The sequence below is a fragment of the Dasypus novemcinctus genome, chromosome 19 (genome assembly GCF_030445035.2).
Source record: "Dasypus novemcinctus isolate mDasNov1 chromosome 19, mDasNov1.1.hap2, whole genome shotgun sequence".
Classification (NCBI taxonomy): Eukaryota; Metazoa; Chordata; class Mammalia; order Cingulata; family Dasypodidae; genus Dasypus; species Dasypus novemcinctus.
The window spans coordinates 38,468,816-38,487,580 of NC_080691.1; the positions used below are offsets into that span (position 1 = coordinate 38,468,816).

An 18,765-nucleotide genomic window follows, 5' to 3' on the forward strand; every position below is an offset into this window, starting at 1 on the left:
TCTCTGGCTTGCCTGACCCTCTGCACCTGCAGCTGGCTGAGCTCTTAGGTGCCATAGGAACCCCAAGAGCAAGGTAGGTGTACTGGGCTTGCTGCAGCCAGACCTTTGCACTTCAGGTCTAGCATGACGGACAGTGGGTGCCTCTTCAGCATCTCTTTGCGCTTGTCATCCAGTTGAACTCCCAGTGTGGGTCTCCGGCGTTTCTGACAAATGGAAAGAGCATAGACAATAAGCTCTGACTCTCTCACCCTGCTCCTCCCTGCCCACCAGGGCCCCAGCCCTGCCCTCCAGGACCTACTACTTAAGCTCCTAGAAACCCTTGCTTTCAAATCTATTTCTTCTGCTTCCTAGGGAGGAAAGCACCTGCAAACAAGCAAACCCCTGAACAACTGCTTGACGCCCCCACAAGAGGAAATGGTTCTCACCGTAGTCTGCTCCTCTTCAGCATCTGAATCGCTCTCATCATCTGCAGTCACAGAGAGAAAAAAGCTAAAGCAAGTGGCTCCAAAATGCTCACTTCAACCTATGGGGCTTAAAGACACAGCCTTCTGCAGAGTTTCTTTAGAGCAGGGGTTCTTGACCTTTTTTGTTCCACAGACCCTTTTGCCAGTTAGGTGAAAACCACAGACTAATACTAAACTGTGTATTAGTCTGCACCAACATAGCCCCAAGAATAATCCTTTTTTGCATTTTCAATTCAAGCTCATGGACCCCCTGAATCTTTCCATGGACCCCTGGTTAAGAACCCCTGCTTTAGAGTAAACAATAAATTCTTTCCTGCTTCCTATTTAGCATAGAAAACAGTAATGGAAAAGAAAAAAAAAGAATGACATATAATCCAACCACCCCTATTCTCTTAAAGGGCTTTTTAATGTTATTTCCATGGCCCATAAGCCTCTCCATTGGTGATGGTAGTAATAACAGTAACATAAATAAAAATAGTGATAATAATAGCAGTTCACATAATTTAAAGGCTGGCTATGTGCTGAGGATAGTGTTAAGAGTCTCACACGCATTACCTCATTTAATCCATATAAGTTAAGTCTACATGAAGAATTACTATGCCCTTTTTAAAGATGAGTAAAACTGAGGCTCAGAAATGTTAAAGACCTTCCCCAGTATCATCAAGCTAGTGAGTAGCAAAGCTGAAATCCAAAGGCAGTGCTTTGTGACTCCAGAAACTGATCTTTTCCCGTCCACCCCAGAGTCTTAAGACATTAAAGTCAAGCTTCCTGCTACATGGAACTAGAAAGGCAAATTTTCAAAGGACCTTTGGTGGTGACCTGGTGTCCCTGGAAGTCTTGGGGAAGGTTACCCACCTACCACATTACCTTGGGAGTCCTCAGGAGGCTTGAACAGAGCCTTGGCTTCATCCACACTGCCTTCAATCGCCACAGACAACGTCTTATCTGGGGGCAAGAAAATGCTTCATAAGGAAGTTGTTGAGGGAAGGAGCTAGGCTACACAAGCAGGCCAGTTATGGGACTGATTTCCACTGCTTCTGGCCTAGTTCCTTACTGACTAGGGGTGGAAGGGCAAAAGTCCTTACTCCAGATAAAGAGGAACAAGATGGGATAACCTAAGTCTTTTCTATCACATACCGAGAACAAAGAACCCAAAGTACACTTTCCTGGACAAGCATCACCTGAGACTAGCTGTGAACATCTGTCTCTTTTCAGGCTTACACCCAGGTGCAGAAATTCAATCCAAGGGCTTAAAGCTGCATGCAGCTCTTCTAATTTCCTGAAGGGTCTCATCCAGAAGCCTGGAACTGTCGACATCCCAGAAAAGACACTCTCACGTGACAAGTGCTTATTTCCTGCTTTGCATTCTGCCAAGCATATGACTGGCAGCATCATGTTTAGCTGGGAGACAGGAGGACAGTGGGGAGGAACTTGGACCTGCAGTCTAGTCCTAGGCCTGAGTCCTTGCCCCACCACCGCTTAACATGGGATCTGGCAAAGTTATGTTACTGCGCTGACTTTCATCTTCATGTCCATGAAACAGGGACTTGACAAGAGTATCTGCCCTATTAGGACAGGAGGATGGAATAAGCCAATGCTTATAATTTTAATTATAAAATCATAAGAAGAATTAATTTTTAATCCTCATAGCAACCCTCTAGAAGCACTAATATTATTACAGCCATTTACAGATGATAAAATTAAGGGTCAGAGAATTAAGTACTGTAGCCAGGAAGCAGATAAGCTGGGATTTAATACTAGGTTTATTTAGTTAAGCCTGTCCTCTCAAGCAAGAAGCTAACTGCCTGTCTGTTCACCAGGCCTGACATCTCAATGAGCGACACCTCCATGAGCTCTAGACTGGCAATCACCCACTCCTGCTCCATTTATAAGGGCACTGATAGTTACAGAGCCTGAAACGGTTTTCTCAACCTTACTCAGGAGGAATGGTAAATTTCCCCCAAATGAGATTATATTCCCAAGCAGCCCATTACCCTATTCCTGACAACCCGATATGAATTATCACACTCTACTAGTTTCCCCATCACCCACTGGCAAATGCTATGCTACTCTTTTGAACATAGAATTCTACAAATACATGGGAATGGAAACAGGTTAGACTTTAGATTCAAATGAAAAGAAAATTACTCACCCTGCCTAGGGGGCTGGGAGGATTTCAGGTGAGCTGATGATGGAAACAGGAGGGAGAACAAAGGGGAGGGAGAAGACCAGAAGGACCGGGAAAATACAGAGAGAGACAGTAATGCGCTGGTATCCATGGCTGGGTAGAGAGGCACGCAATGGTGCAATGGATGTCTGTTGTGGCAGGTGGGGTGATGGTGGGGAAAAACAGTTTACGTGCTGGGTGAAAGCTGCATCAGGGCTAAGAGGAAGGATTTCCACCCACTTCTCAAAACTCTAGTGGAATCATGGCTGCCCTTAAGCTTAATGAGGAGTCATCCTCTAACTCAGCAATTCACTATAACGACATGCAGTCTGACTCAGAAAGTGACAAGAGCTTGGGTAAGCTGGCTGGGACCTGTGTTTACCAGGTCCCTCTGTGAGGCTGAGCAAGAGGCACTGATGCACTTGCCAGGTGTGCCTTGATAGGAGAGGCTGAGCATGGCAGCCAGCAGGAAGCCCAGACTGGCTGCCAGGGCTCTGTACCCAACAGCCATCCAGCCAGGCTCAGGAAAGATTCAAAGCCATCCACTCTGAAATACCCTTCAGGTTAGTCTAGCCTCAGGTCAGCTGGTTAAAGCATCCATGCTGGGCAGTGCAGTGGGGAGGTAGCGTCTGTCACCTGAGACTGTGAGCAGGGCCAGGGAGCTTTCCTCGGCAGGCTGGTTTCGAAATGAATCAGATGGGTTCCAAGCGTCTCCCACAGGCCCTCTTCCTTGCCTAGCCCCCATACTCACCACAGGCCTGCCCGTAGGCAGTAGCCTGGACAAAAAGGACGTAGAGTGGAGGCGGCAGGTGTCTGGCTGTCTCATACTGCTTGTGAGCCTGGTCAAATGGCATGAACAGGTACTCCTGCACTGGGAGAGAAGCCTGCATGCAACAAAAGAAGGATTTTTTAGTTTTCCTTTTTAAAGCAGTCCACATAGGACAATGTGGCTGCTTAATTACCTTATACCGTTTTTCATTCAAGGAAGTGATATATGATAAACGAATAGAATAAATAGATGGCTAAAATGGTTAAAATAAATTGTATTTTTTATACCACAACAGTAAAAAAATGAAATTATAAGAAGACATCACTTCCAAAAGCATCAAGAAAACATCAAATACCTAAGAATAAAGAAATGAAAGACATGTAAGCCTCTGCACAAAGACCTGAAAATCAACTATCTAAATAAATGGAACTATAGGCCATATTAATTGCCCGGATGACTCAATAGTGTCAAGATATCAATTTCCCCCAAATTTATCTACAGATTCAGTGCAATCCAATCGAAATCCCTGCAGATGGAAACAGATAAGCTGATTCTAAAATGTACATGTAGGGAGAAGCAGCTGTGGCTCAGTCAGTTGGGCTCCCATCTGCCATGTGGGAGGCCCTGAGTTTGCATCCCGGGGCCTCCTTGTGAGGGCCCGTGCACCGTGGAGAGCTGACAGTCCACGTGCCACAGAAAGCTGACGGCACGTGCCTGCGGAGAGCTGATGGATCATGCGCCGCAGAGAGCTGGCGCAGCAAGATGACGCAGCAAAGGGAGACAAGCAGATACAGAAAAAACGTGCAGCAGATGGACACAGAGAAGAGACAGTAAAAAATGGAACAAGCCGCAAAGGGGGGAATAAATAATAAGTAAAAAAATCTTAAAAAAATAAAATAAAATGTATATGTAGGGAAAAAAATTTAGCTCAACTGATAAAGTGACTGCCTACCACATGGGAAGTCCAAGGTTCAAACCCAGGGCCTTCTGATCTGTGTGGTGAGCTGGCCCATGCGCAATGCTCATGCGCAAGGAGTGCCGTGCCACGTAGGGGTGTACCCCACATAGGGAACCCCACACGCAAGGAATGCACCCTGTAAGGAGAGCCACCCCATGTGAAAAAAGTGCAGCCTGCCCAGGTGTGGCGCCACACACATGGAGAGCTGACATAGCAAGATGACGCAACAAAAAGAGACACAGATTCCCAGTGCCACTGATAAGAATCCAAGTGGACACAGAAGAATATACACAGCAGATGGACACAGAAAGCAGACAATGGGGGGGAGAAATAAATAAAAAAATTAAAAAAATAAAATAAAATGTATATGTAAATGCAAAAGGACTAGAATAACAAGGACAATTCTGGAGAACAAAGCTAAAGGGCTATACCACTGGGCATTGAGACTTGTGATAAAGCTACCTAAATAAGGCAGCGTGGTACTGGCACAATGATAGACAAATAGATCATCAACAGGTCCATACATGCAGACATTTGATTTACAATGATAGTGGCATATTAGAACAGTAGAGAAAAAGAACGGTCTTCTATAAAAATGAGTCAACTGCATACCAAATTGGGGTAAAATCATGACCCTCACACCAAATATAAAAATCACTTCAAGGTAGACTATAGATCTAAATGTAAAAGGTAAACAATGAAGTTTATATAAGAAAAAAATTAATATCTCCATGACCTTGGGATAAAGACTTATGTGGGACCAAAAAGCACTAACCATAAAGAAAAAGACTGATAGTTGGACCATGTTAAAATTAAAGATATCTGTTCGTCAAAAGATACCATTACAAAAGTGAAAAAGTCACAGAATGGGGAAGCGGCTGTGGCTCAATCAGTTGGGCTCCCGCCTACCATATGGGAAGCCCTGGGTTCGTGTCCCAGGGCCTCCTTGTGAAGGCAAGCTGGCCAGCACGCCAGAGCTGATGGCCCGTGTGCCACAGAGAGCTGACACAGCAAGATGACGCAACAAAAGACAAACAGACACAGAAAAAACGTGCAGTGAATAGACACAGAGAATAGACAGCAAAAAACAAGCCACAAGGGGGGTAATAAACAAATAAATAAATAAATCTTAAAAAAAAAAAGTCACAGAATGGGAAAAGATATCTACAAAGGATTCATTCTGAGAACAAACAAAGAATTCCAGGTAACACAGCAAAAAAAGGACAAAAGACTTGAACAGGACCTTCATAAAAGAGGTTATCCAAAAGGCCAATAAACATACAAAAGCTGCTATGCTCAATGTCATCACTCCCCAGGGAAATGAAAATTAAAACCACGAGGGAGCCAATGTGGTTCTGTGGTTGAGTGCTGGCTTCCCACATATGAGGTCCCAGGTTCAATCCCTGAACCTATACCCTAAAAAAAAAAACAAACAAAAAAAAAAACATGAGATGCCCTCCCAGATAGCTAAAATTAAGAAGACTGATGATATAGTGTGTCAGCAAGGATACGGAGCAACTGGAACTCTTCTATAGTGCTAGTGGGAGTGTAAATCGGTATAATCACTTTAGAAAACTGTTTATCTGTTTACCAAAGCTAAATATATGCATACTCTATGACCCAGTGATTTCATTCCTGGGTATATATCCAACAGAAATGCGTATGCATGTGCAACAAAGGACATGAATATGAATGTTCATAGCAGCATTATTAATAACTCCAAACTGGAAACAACCAAAATCAAATACTAACCAGCAATTAAACTAAATAAACTGAGAGTCACAATAATGAAAATGGGGAAGCAGATTTGGCCCAGTGGTTAGGGCATCCATCTACCACATAGGAGGTCTGCGGTGCAAACCCCAGGCCTCCTTGACACGTGTGCAGCTGGCCCACGCACAGTGCTGATGTGTGCAAGGAGTGCTGTGCCATACAGGGGTGTCCCCGCGCAGGGGAGCCCCCCGTGCAAGGAGTGTGCCCCGTAAGGAGAGCTGCCCAGCGCAAAAGAAAGTTCAGCCTGCCCAGGAATGGCGCCGCCCACACGGAGAGCTGACACAGCAAGATAACGCAACAAAAAGAAACACAGATTCCCATGCCGCTGACACAGAAACGGACAAAGAACACGCAGCAATCGACACAGAGAACAGACAACTGGGGCAGAGGGGAGAAGGGGAGAGAAATAAATAAATCTTAAAAAAAAAACAACAATGTAGATGAATCTCACAAATATGATGGTGAGCAAATGAAGCCAGACACAAAAGAGTATATATATTATATGATTCCATCTATATAAAGTTCAAAAATAGGCAAAACTAACCTAAGACGTTAGAAGTCAAGATAACGGTAATGGGGGTGGGGTGGGGAATGATGGTGACTGGGAAAGAGCCAAAGGGGGCCCCTGGAAAGTGTAACATTCTTTCCCTGATCAGGGTGCTGGTCACACAGATGCGTTCACTTTGTGAATACTCATTGAACTGTGTTTCCTGTGTGTTTTATTTCGATAATTTTTAAAAAAATAACTAAATACATGCATATTATTTTTAAAAGTTGTCGATAGGTTTACAAAGTAAAAACCCCAGGTCCCAGCCCTTAACAGTAACTGTTAATAGTTAGGGATGAATAATGTTTTGGTATGAATACAGACTTTTTAGGCATATACATGGCACAAAGAAGTATAAATCCAGTCAGAAACTTTGTCAACGAAAATACACAAATGAGATCATGCTATATGTTCTACAACTTGGGTATTTTTTGTTTAATAGTAATACAATAATATTTCTGTAACATTATCCCCTCAGTGGTAAGATGTTCCATACTTCCATCACAGCTGCAAGGTTGTTCCATACAATTTATTTAACCTGTACTCTACTTAGGGACATTTAGAGCCTTTTTGGCTAACAAGAGAAAATTTAACCATGTGATAAGTACAACCAAATAAAACACTTTGTTTCTATTTTATTTTATTCCTATTATGAAGGGCTACTGGTGAATATTTCTGTTGACAACTGTACCTCTAGAATTGAAAGGAGAAAATGAAGATCCTGACAAATCCAGACAAGTAAATCTATAATTTTTTCCAGGGTCCTTGTACAAAATTCCTCCAAATTAAGCACTTTGCTTTTTAAAATGATAAGGATTTAGACTAAATCTGGCTTCACAAAGCAAACAAAAATCAGGTCACCTACATAGAAAGACATCATATTTTATGGATAAAGTGGGAACTTTTCTTCCTAAGGTATCTAGTAGCTTTCACATATGAGTAAAGTCCTTTTCAAACTAAGTGGATCTGCTAAGCAGTCTGCCTCCAAGGTGCAGTCAAGAAAGGGGGCTTCAGTGGTTAGGGCGTCCGTCTACCATATCGGAGGTCCGCGGTTCAAACCCCGGGCCTCCTTGAGCCGTGTGGAGCTGGCCATGCGCAGTGCTGATGCGCGCAAGGAGTGCCGTGCCACGCAAGGGCGTCCCCCGCGTGGGGAAGCCCCCACGCGCAAGGAGTGCGCCCGTGAGGAGAGCCGCCCAGCGTGAAAAGAAAGTGCAGCCTGCCCAGGAATGGCGCCGCCCACACTTCCCATGCCGCTGACGACAACAGAAGCGGACAAAGAAACAAGACGCAGCAAATAGACACCAAGAAAAGACAACCAGGGGAGGGGGGGAAATTAAATAAATAAAATAAATCTTTAAAAAAAAAAAAAAAAGAAAGGGGGCTTAACATATATCCATTAGAAACATGTTTAGATACCAGGAGACTGCAGGGTTGTAAAAGCACGCAGTGGGTAAACCACATTTACACAGTCAGAGAAAGTGTTCTACCTGGAAGAAGCTCTGGGTGAATATAAAACACCTCAGGTAAATGTGTGTATAGGTTCCCGAGCCCACCTGGTCAGGGTCAGGGATTTTTCCACCTAGGACACAACCACATGGGTAGGATACAGGTAAGACCATCCTTGCATTGTACCGTAATGTAACCATAATTAGGGCAAGAGACCTGGCAAAACCTAAATGGTGAAGTGGCTGCTGGTGGCTTCATGTAAGCAAGGTCTCATCGAGTGCAAACTAAAGGATAGAGGGCCTAACCTGCATGATGCTATTGAGGCGAGGCTGGAGGCTGCTCAGGTACTCCTTCTTCACCTCAATCTCTTTAAGGATCTTCTCTTTGTTGGACAAGCTCTCCCGGTACTTCTCTGCCAGCCTGTTGGAGGAGGACAGAACACTGTCACCAGTTGCCTCCTAGGGTACCCTTCACTGTCAGGCTTCACATAGTACCAGCAGTTGCGACTAACTGCTAATATTTATCAAGCACTTACTATGGGCCAGGAACTTTGATAAGCTCTTTATAAGCACTATCACATTTAATCCTTAAAAAAATCATGGAAAGTAAGGTATTTTATTATTTCCAAAGGAGGAAACAAAGGTTCAGGGAGGTAAGTAACTTGTCCAAAGTCATCCAACCACGAGTAAGTGCAGTTTGAATCTATGCCTAGCTCCAGAGCCTCTGCCTGAAACTGCTTTGGAACACCTGTATTTTTTTTACTCCATGTCTTGGCTCAAATGCTAGACCCAACACTTTCACAAACATGTGAACCTAGCTGCTACATGACCCAAATGAGACCCAGAGACTGGCCTGAATGGGTGAGGGTGGGAACAGATTCTAAGCTCACGGCTCAGCCTGTGCCCAGGGCAAGTAGTGGCCTGGAGAGCGGAGTAATGAACCAGCTCTACCTGCTAAAAAACTGACATCAATTCCCTAAGAACTCGTCTTCAGTGCTCATTAAATTTATAATATGGACTAAAGGCACAGAATATATTCTGTAACACAAAAAGGGATAAAAACAGCTGCTTTTTCATTGCAAGACAGAGCACACATGTCAACTATAAACCTTAGAACTCTTGCACAAATGTGAAAGGGGAAAAAGGCATGATGAATGGAAGGGATGGAATCCTGAAAAGTCCAGTATGAAAGAAAGGCCTAGATTAAATTACATAGTATAGACATATTTATGGTAATAAATAAAAGCTGTTTATTAAAACTAAAATGTTTTATATGTAAAGGTGTGCCTTGAAGCATTATTTATGATAGCCAAAAACAAAATGCAAACAACCTAAAAGTTCAATAGGGAGATGACTGTATGAATTATAATTTGTCTAAACAAACGAATGTTACACAACCTTCTAAAATAATACTGACAAAGCTTTCCAATAATATAGTTATGCTTATAGAGAGAGAGAGGAAAAAGCAAAATACAAAGTTAGATTTATGGTACAAAAGATACTTAAGTCTCAGGTTTTAAAATTTAAAAATTTTAAAAGTTACTCCATTTTGTGTGATCTAAGTATCTTTTAAGAACAAATAAAAAATACATTAAAAAAAAAAGTTACTTCAACTTCCTGTTAATGGCCTTAAGCAATTCTGACTCCATCCTGGATGAGACTGGTCATGTTTGAACGAGATCACAAAATGGGATTTGGTCTTAAAGACTACTCTGCTTGTTCCACAGTACTTTGCCGTTACATACTGGGTCATACAAAGCACTTGTCCCTGTTCCCTGTGGTGAAAGGTCTGCTGTCCACATAGGTCAGGAGAGAGGAAATGCTACCTTTTCCGCTGCTCCAGCTCCCAGTCCAGACGTGCAAGGGTTTGCTGATGAGGGTCTCCCATGGTGACTTCAGCCTTGCTGATATCTGAAGGAGCCTCTTCATAAAACTCCTCTACACTGACCAGATCAATTTCTTCATGCTTTGACCTGCAGGCAAAAGCTAGCTGTTAAACTGCTGTTCTCAAGAGCCCAAAGTGTGGTCCACTTAGCCTTGGACCAGAGCTACCCAGGAAACTGAAATCCAGTCTTCTCAGCATATGCTCACTAGTGGCCATTTCACTATGAAGGGAGGTAGTTGTAGATGTGCCACAGGATTCTTAACCATGCTGTCCAATGTTCTTATCCCTAAATTAGCTAAAGACCTGGACCATCTTGTGTGTGGGGTGTACAGGGATCAGGTTTCAGTGTCATCCCTCTCTGAGTAGACTCCCCCTCATTAAGGAACTTTGTAGATCCAGTTTTAAAATTAACTAAGAATGCAGACTTTTACACAAGTCGGTAAGGACAAAATAAACAAAAAAAAAGCATTATCTACATAAGCAAAGGATGGAGAAGTTCCAGCATGGTAGAACCAGATATGAAAAACACCTGAAGTATGTTGGGTGAAATAAACCACAAACAAAAAGACAAATATTTTATGACATCACTTATATGAAAGAGAAATGCAAACTCAAAGATTACAAATTTACAAGATTAAAGTAGGGAAGGAGATGTGGTTCAAGTGATTGAGCCCCTGCCTACCACATGGGAGATCTGGGTTTGGTTCTCCGTGCCTCCCAAAGATGAGCACAACAGCAAGCTGAGGCAACAGACTGGCATGGTGAGCTGATGCAACAAGACACACAGAGGAAAAGCATAACGAGAGATACAACAAAAGCAGGAAGTAGAGGTGATCAAGTGATTAGGTGCCTCCCTTCCACATGGGAGGTCCCGGGTTTGGTTCCCAGTGTCTCCTGAAAAAAAGACCAGCTTACAGGGAAGCAGCTGTGGTTCAATCAATTGGGCTCCCATCTACCATATGGGAGGCCCTGGTTTCGCTTCCCAGGGCCTCCTTGTGAAAGCAAGCTGGCCTGTACCCGCAGAAAGCTGATGGTCCATGCCCACAGAAAGCTGACAGCCTGTGCCCATGGAAGGTGGCGCAGCAAGATGATGCAACAATGGGAGACAAGCAGCCACAGAAGAACATGCAGCAAATGGACACAGAGAGCAGATAGCAAGCAAGCCGCAAGGAGGGGAAATAAATTAAAAGAAGAAAAAAAAGACCAGCATACAACAGACAGACACAGCAAAAGCAAACAATGAGGGGGTGGGAAGAAATAAAGAAAAATAAACCTTAAAAAATAAAGGAAGATTAAAGTAGATTATAAATTATCTGAGGGTGGGGGTGGGAATGGTGAGTTAATGCATAATGGTTACAGGGTTTCTATTTGAAGTGATGGAAAAGTTTTGGGAATGGATGGTGGTGATGATAGCACAAAATCATGAGTGTAACTAACAACACTAAGTTGTATAATTGAATATGGCTAAAATGGGAAATTTTATATTGTATATATGTTATCATAATAAAAAAAATTTTAAGAAATTGTTCCATAATAATTTCAAAATAAAATGCTTAAAGAAACTAAAAGATCTGGAGGCTTTAATTGTTGTACCTATACTGACATAGGTGTAAAAGAAAAAGAAATACAACATTCTGGGACACATTAACATAGTAGAGTGCTCAGGTCATGACAAGTGATGACAATAATTAAAAGCAGCTACCGTGTACTAAGTACCCACCATCAGCTGTCCTGCCCTCATTTACTTCTCACAACATCACTGTGAGGTGGGGATGTTCATCTCCATCTATCAAACAAGTCAGAGGCTTCAAGAAGGTAAAGATGTGGCCCAAGGTCATGTAGCTGGTGAGTGGCAGAGCTGGGTTGGAACCCAGGCTGTCAGACGCCAGGGCCCAGACTCTTTCCATCGGGCCACCTGTCTTCCCACGGGCCTGAGTCCCACTAATACTGGATTTATCTCCTTCTATATGAAGCAATGGGTACAGGTTAGGATATAGCTTTTTTTTTTTTTTTTAATTTTAAAACAGTTTAAGACTCAAAAGAAGTTGCAAAAATAGTACAGTATTCCGTATATCTTTCCACCAGTGTCTCCCAAGGACAACTTATTCAACCACAGTACATTGTCACAACCAGGAAAGCGACATTGAAGCAATACTATTTTTTTTTAAATATTTATTTATTTATTTCTCTCCCCCCCTCACCCCGGTTGTCTGTTTTGTGTCTATTTGCTGTGTCATCTTTGTCTGCTTCTGTTGTTGTCAGCGGCACAGGACTCTGTGTTTCTTTTGGTTGCGTCCTCTTGTATCAGCTCTCCGTCATCTTATGTCAGCTCTCCGTGCGTGCAGCATCATTCCTGGGCAGGGCTGCACTTTCTTTCGCGCTGGGTGGCTCTCCTTACGTGGCACACTCCTTGCGCGTGGGGCTCCCCTATGCAGGGGACACCCCTGCGTGGCATGGCACTCCTTGCACGCATCAGCACTGTGCATGGGCCAGCTCCACACGGGTCAAGGAGGCCCAGGGTTTGAACTGCGGACCTCCAAAGTGGTAGATGGGCGCCCTAACCACTGGGCCAAGTCCGCCGCCTGAAGCAATATTATTAATTCAGGTACAGACCTTATTCAGATTTCACCTCTGCTACTACTGTTAGTATTGAACTATCCATTATGTGATAAATTTGTGGAGCAGATAAAATGCTTCTCAAAAATCAGTGTCATCATTATTAAAAAAGAAGCTGGGGAAAGTGGACTTGGCTCAACGACCCGTGTGATGAGCTGGCCAATGCGCAGTGCTGAGGCGTGCAAGAAGTGCTGTGCCACGCACGAGTGCCGTGCCACGCATGGGTGTCCCCCGCATAGAGGAGCCCCATGAGCAAGGAGTGCGCCCCGTAAGGAGAGCCACCCTGCGTGAAAAAAGGGCAGCCTGCCCAGGAGTGGCACTGCATGCACAGAGAGCTGACACAGCATGATGATGCAACAAAAAGAGACACAGATTCCCAGTGCCGCTGACGAGAATAGAAGCAGATGCAGAAGAACACACAGTGAATGGACACAGAGAATGGACATAGAAACTGGGGCAGGGGAGGGGAGAAGGGAAAATAAATAAATAAAAATAAACTGGAAAAAAAAAAAAAAGAAGCTGGGAAAACAGATGTGGCTCAACCAATTGGGTTCCCATCTATCATATAGGAGGTCCAGGGTTCGATGCCCAGGGCCTCTTGGTAAGGGCAAGTGTGCCCACATGGAGTGCCAGCCCATGCAGGAGAGCTGCCCTGTGTGGGAAAGATGCCCCATGCAAGAGTGCCGGCCGACGCAGAGAGCTGGTGCTACAAGATCACGCAACAAAGGGAGAAAAGCAGACACAGAAGAACGTGCAGCAAATGGACACAGAGAACAGAGAGCCAGCTGCAAGGGGGGGGGGTAAATTAAAGAAATAAATCTTAAAAAAAAAAAAAAAAAAAAGAGGCTGAACCCAGTGACTAATGTAGTCCCTCTGCCTTCTTTCGGTTGGTACAAACAGTGCTGACCAAGCAAGAAAAATGTCCTTTCTCTTCCCCTGTCTACTCCCTCCACCATCTTATTTCTCTAGCCTCAGTCTTGTTTTGCCAGAGACACCCCAAATTAAGGAAGACATTGGCAAACTGTAAATTTTTCACCCACAACGAAGGCAGCTATGCAGCAAGAAGTTCAGGTTCCAAAGCATAAAATGCATTTGGAAAAATTAATTGCTGGGTGAGAGAAGGAAACTGGGTCACAAAGGATGAGACTGGAAGACTGGAAGTCAGTTGTTCTCACACAATGTATTCAGAAGTCAAAACAGCAGCAGAAAGACCCTTGCTAGGAGAAATAATGCTTCTTTACCAGGTGCAGTGCTCAAAATCAAAGGAGTCAGAGAGGTTTCTGAGGTTCTTTGTGCAGCCTGAAACTACTGCTTCTGATTCTTCACTTAAAGTGATCTATACACCCTTCTTCCAATCTTGTAGTCTTCTAAGTTCATAAGTTGTTTTTGTTTGTTTGTTTTAATAGAGGTCAGCTCATGCTGAGCTAGATAGCAAAAAGCAGTTACCAACAGACCATCTTTGTCAAAGCCCTTTCCTCCCAAACTTACTTAAACTCCAGGCATTTGGTGATCTCCTTCTGCAGGTGCATCACCTCGTATAAAAGGTTCTGTAGCTGCAGGTGATAGGCATCTACTTTCTGCTTAGCCTGAAAGGAGGACAAGGTCAGAGGTGAGTAGGGCAAGCAAGGAGCAGAGTGTCAGCAAACTCAGAGAAGAGGTAAAAGGTATAAGGAAGGGGATGGGGAATGGGGAGAAGAATGGTAAAGCCTCTTAACTCCTACCTCATGGGTCTGATCTCTTCCTTTTTTCAACCTGATGTGGGCTAGTCGGTTAAGCTTCTTTAGAGTCATGAAATGCACACAGCTCTGAATCCTGCGTTCTTCGATTTCAACGGCCTGGAGGCAAAGAAAACTGGTGAAGAGCTCTGACAATAGGTGCTGGTTCCAACTTCCTTCAGTCCCTCACTCCTGACCCATCCTCAGTTAGGGCCAAAAATGGACAATGGAGGGAGCTCAGAACCATGAAAACTATCAGAGGGAAATGAAGGAGTGATTGTATAAGAGAAGTGCTTAAGGTTCTTAGGCAATAAAGCAGTTTTTGCCTGAACTGGAGGAGAGGAATTGAAAATGAAGCAAGGGCAGTCAACACACAATTATTATCTATATCTACAGAACCTGTACAGAGAAGCTAGCAATAGCAACATCTTGAGACAAAATTTGACCTCTGTAAATGACATTATAGAATAACTGAAACGAAAATAACAGAATGATAGTAATGCAGCTTGGCTACAATAAAACAGATCAGATGTGATAATTTTCACAGTCTTGGACAGCCTAAGTACAAATAAGGATTCCTGTTTTGTCTTGCTTTTTAATATTTTCTTTTCTTAATTAGAGAAGTTGTAGGTTTATAGAAAAATCATGGATAAAATACAGAGTTCCCACATACCACTCTATTATAAACCCCTGGTGTTAGTATGATACAATTGTTGCTATTGATCAAAGAACATTTTTATAATCACATACTATTGACTATAATCCATGATTTACTTTAGAGGTCACTGTGTATGTTGTATAGTCCCATTTTTTTTTCATTTTTAAGTTTTTATTCTATGAACATATATACAACCTAAAATTTCCCCCTTCTAACCACATTCATATGTTTCAGTGCTATTAATTCACTATGTTGTGCCATCACCACCACCCATTACCAAAACTTTTCCATTGTCCCAAATAGAAACCACAATTTAAGCATTAACTCTCCATTCTTTATCCCCATCTCAGCCCCTAGTAACCTATATTCTAGTTTCTGACTCTATGAATTTGCTTATTTTAATTAGTTCCCATCATTGAGATCATACAATATTTGCCCTTTTGTGTCTGGCTTATTTCACTCAATATGATGTCTTTACGGTTCTGTTTTGCTTTTTAACTTATCTAGTTTTTGGCCAACCTGCTTAGTTTCTCTGCCCTTGAAGCCTTATTTATTCATTTAATATTGACAAAAACTTCATTTTTGGTTTCTATGGAACATATCCATTCTTTTAACATCAAGAGAATTTACATGTACCATTTTATCTCAATACCCAGCGAAACACCTGATCTACTATAATATTAGTTGGATGACTCATCAAATTAGTTATAGAAAATCTGAGTAACTGGGTGTACTGGAATTCTATATGTTGTTTTCATATTATTCTTAAAACTTCCTTTACATTTGAAGTTATTTCAAAATAAAACATTTTAAAAATTACAGTTATGAAAAGATTAATTATCATGTATTTTCATTACTGTAATTGGTGACTGGGTGGTGATGAGGAGTTCCAATAAATTAAGTTAGCAGGCAGGTCTCTGGAGCTCCCAGGTTCCAACCATTTGATTATGGTAAGTACAGAAGACCAGGATCAGAAGAAGGCCCTGGGGGGTGTGCAAACTTCTGGAGCCAGGAAAGCCTCAGTTCTGGCACATAGACCCATCAGGCTGGTGGCTGCACGGTCCCACTCCTTACCACTTCCTTGCCTCCCCTGCTTTTTAGGTCCTGGATCTCAGCCATTAGTCTCTGCAGCTCCTGGCACGTGTACTTGTACAAGTCGTAGTCTCTGCCAGGGTCCCTCAGGTCCACCTCGGCCTCCTCGCTGTAGTATTTACCTTCCTGTGGAGGCAAGGTAGGGGCTGTGGGTGGGGGGTGAAAGTCTCCCATTGGGACCAAGGCCACTTGGCTGGCATTTCTCCTTACGTTAAGAACAGGAACAATGAAACCCCAAATCAGGCCTCCAAAGGATCTGGTCCTCAAGTCAAATGTTTTTCTTCTTTTCAAAATGGAAACTTTTTTCCCCCTTTCTAATTACAAAAGTAATACATGCTTGGTATTGAAAATTTGGAACATACAGTTGCATAGAGAAAATAAAATAAAAATTTGCCTGTAATCTCACTGCTCAACCTGAAAAAATTCAGTTGTTAACACTGTAAGGTAAACACACATTTTATTTTTAAGTACAATGAGATCATATTGTCCATGCTGTGGTAGAACTTCTGATCCCAATAAACATAGCTCTCCATCAAAATGGCTGCATGGTAGTCCTCTATACAGATAAAAAATAATTCATTTACCCAAATTCCCACTGACGGGTGTTTAGGTGGTCAAATTAAGTTTTAGAAGCATCTGAACTATTAAGTTGGTCTTCAAGCCTTCAGAGCAAACAGAATGTATGAGACTTAAGAGACCACGAGAACCAATGTCCCAAAAAGGAAAAGGTTCTTATTTTAAGTTTAATTTCCTAAATCTGAGGAAAGCATCACTTTTTATGTAAATTTAAGCTGGCATATTTCCTTGTTTTAGTTAAAAAAACAAAAACCAATCAATGAAAACAACTCATAAATTGCTTGACAGATTCAAGGACAGACAGAAAGACAGAGAGGAAGAACCTGCTGACTACATGAGCTCTCAGGCCACAGAAGAGATTCTGTGGATATTTGGTTCTGGTGTCTCAAGAGTAGACCTAGGTAAGTCACATCTCTGGGGCTCCAGTGATGTGCTATGATAGACTGCCTTCTTCAGACCAGCAGGAAAATTGAAGACACATACTGTACTGGTGAATATGTACTAATCATGTCTAATATAGGCTTGTCAGTTCCTGGAATGTCACAACAAAGCTGATATGAATTCTCCAGATTTTATGGAGACACAGGAATTCCAGTCACCTGGTCAAGCAGAGGCTGCTGTGAGGTTATCATCTGGACAGTGCAATAACCCCAAGCTGCCACAAACTCATGACTGGGGGCCTGGCCACAAGCTGCAATTTCTCAGCAGCTCGCCAACGCTGGCTGATCATACCTGCTCAGTCTCAGATCGACTGCGCTTCCCCTCAGCTGGGGCTCCATCGCTTCGGATCACTTTGGGCTTCCGTTTTTTGCTCGATTCTGATGACATGGTTGTTCAGTGAGATCAGGAGGACACAGCAGAGACCTTCTAAGAGGAGAAAGTTTTTGAGATTTTCTGGAGTTGGAAAATTAGTCTAACTACCAATTCTGCCACTTACAGATTTGATAACTCAAGAAAAAACCTCTTAATCCTTCTAAAGTTGTAAGACTCAGTTACAAATCTGAAAAACGGGGAATCATCCTTCATCCTGTCCAAAATAAACTCATCTTCTCCACTTCTACCTCCTGTAAAGGTGTCACCATCCATTCCACTGTCCAAACTGACCTCAGAATTATCTTCAACTGTTCCTTTTGTCCCCATACCCACATCCTGCTCACCCTCTCCACAGAAGCATCCCTTTTCCAGGTGTTCACGCAGTGACCTAATGATTACTTTAGGTCAGGCTCTTTGCATTCCTCCCTGGGACCACTCTAACAGCCTCCAGCCTTGCCCAACACTGCTGTCTAAACTCCCTTAAATAAAGACCAATCTGAAAGCTCATCTGTTTCAAAACCTTTGCTGGCTGTTCATGAGACACCAAACGAAATCCACATTCCCTCGTGTGGCATAAAAACCCTTCATGCTCTATCTCCAACCTTTTCTCCAACCACATTTCTTTCATTCCTATTCCTATTCCTCTTCCCACCGCCCTCCCCAACCTCTATTCCTTGGCTGCAACTATATGTACCATTCCTGGGTCCCAAAATATTCCCTGTTATTTCCTCTGCTTACAATCACCTTTGGTTCTTTCTTCCTCTCACTTTCAAGACTAAGCAATGCTCACCTGCTCTGGGAAGCCTCTCTGATCTCCACAAGGTGGTCCCTCCTTTAGGTTCTTTGTATATGTATCACTGAACACAGTTACTTGACCTCCCCACCTAGACTAAGTTCTGCCCTCTCCTCCATGAACCTGGCAAAAAAAAAAGTAGAATTAGCATCCAAACTTCTCCACCTGGAAGCATTAAAAGCCCATTCCCAATACTACTGATTGATCACCATGTGCAAAGCACTTTCTGGGTATGTTTTCACTTGAGCCCCACAACAAAGCTTTGAGATAAGTTTTGAGATAAGAACTATTATCCCCATTTTAGAGATGAGAAAACTGAGGCTCAGAATGGTGAATGCCTTACTCAAGGTCACACAGCTAATAAACTATAAAGCTTGAGTTCATCAATGCCACATCAGTGTTCCTGACAACAATACTGTTGTCTCCCAGCCCATCAACTCCGTTTGACCCTAAAGTTTAAAAGAACGGAATCTTAGATTTCATGGGGCTCTAGA

At 42.9% G+C, this 18,765-nt stretch overlaps 1 protein-coding gene across 20 annotated transcripts in view; it reads right to left on the bottom strand.

Moving 5' to 3' along the window:
* The window catches only part of THOC5 (THO complex subunit 5), a 38,210-nt gene that overhangs the window by 17,930 nt on the left and 1,515 nt on the right, over window positions 1-18,765 (bottom strand). For 7 of the 20 annotated variants that reach the window (XM_023589747.3, XM_058281609.2, XM_071209849.1 and 4 more), the window contains 11 exons: window positions 18,269-18,394; window positions 17,398-17,532; window positions 16,072-16,215; window positions 14,346-14,459; window positions 14,113-14,210; window positions 9,950-10,096; window positions 8,430-8,544; window positions 3,383-3,515; window positions 1,332-1,409; window positions 426-466; window positions 104-203 (listed from right to left, as the gene is read on the bottom strand). In XM_023589747.3, coding sequence (XP_023445515.1) covers window positions 104-203; window positions 426-466; window positions 1,332-1,409; window positions 3,383-3,515; window positions 8,430-8,544; window positions 9,950-10,096; window positions 14,113-14,210; window positions 14,346-14,459; window positions 16,072-16,215; window positions 17,398-17,493 — 1,066 coding nt within the window. In that variant the 5' untranslated portion in view covers window positions 17,494-17,532; window positions 18,269-18,394. Of the gene's footprint in view, window positions 1-103; window positions 204-425; window positions 467-1,331; window positions 1,410-2,616; window positions 2,650-3,382; window positions 3,516-8,429; window positions 8,545-9,949; window positions 10,097-14,112; window positions 14,211-14,345; window positions 14,460-16,071; window positions 16,216-17,397; window positions 17,533-18,268; window positions 18,395-18,765 lie in introns of all 20 variants that reach the window. The other 13 variants (XM_023589745.3, XM_004461756.5, XM_023589746.3 and 10 more) reach the window with 3 other exon arrangements.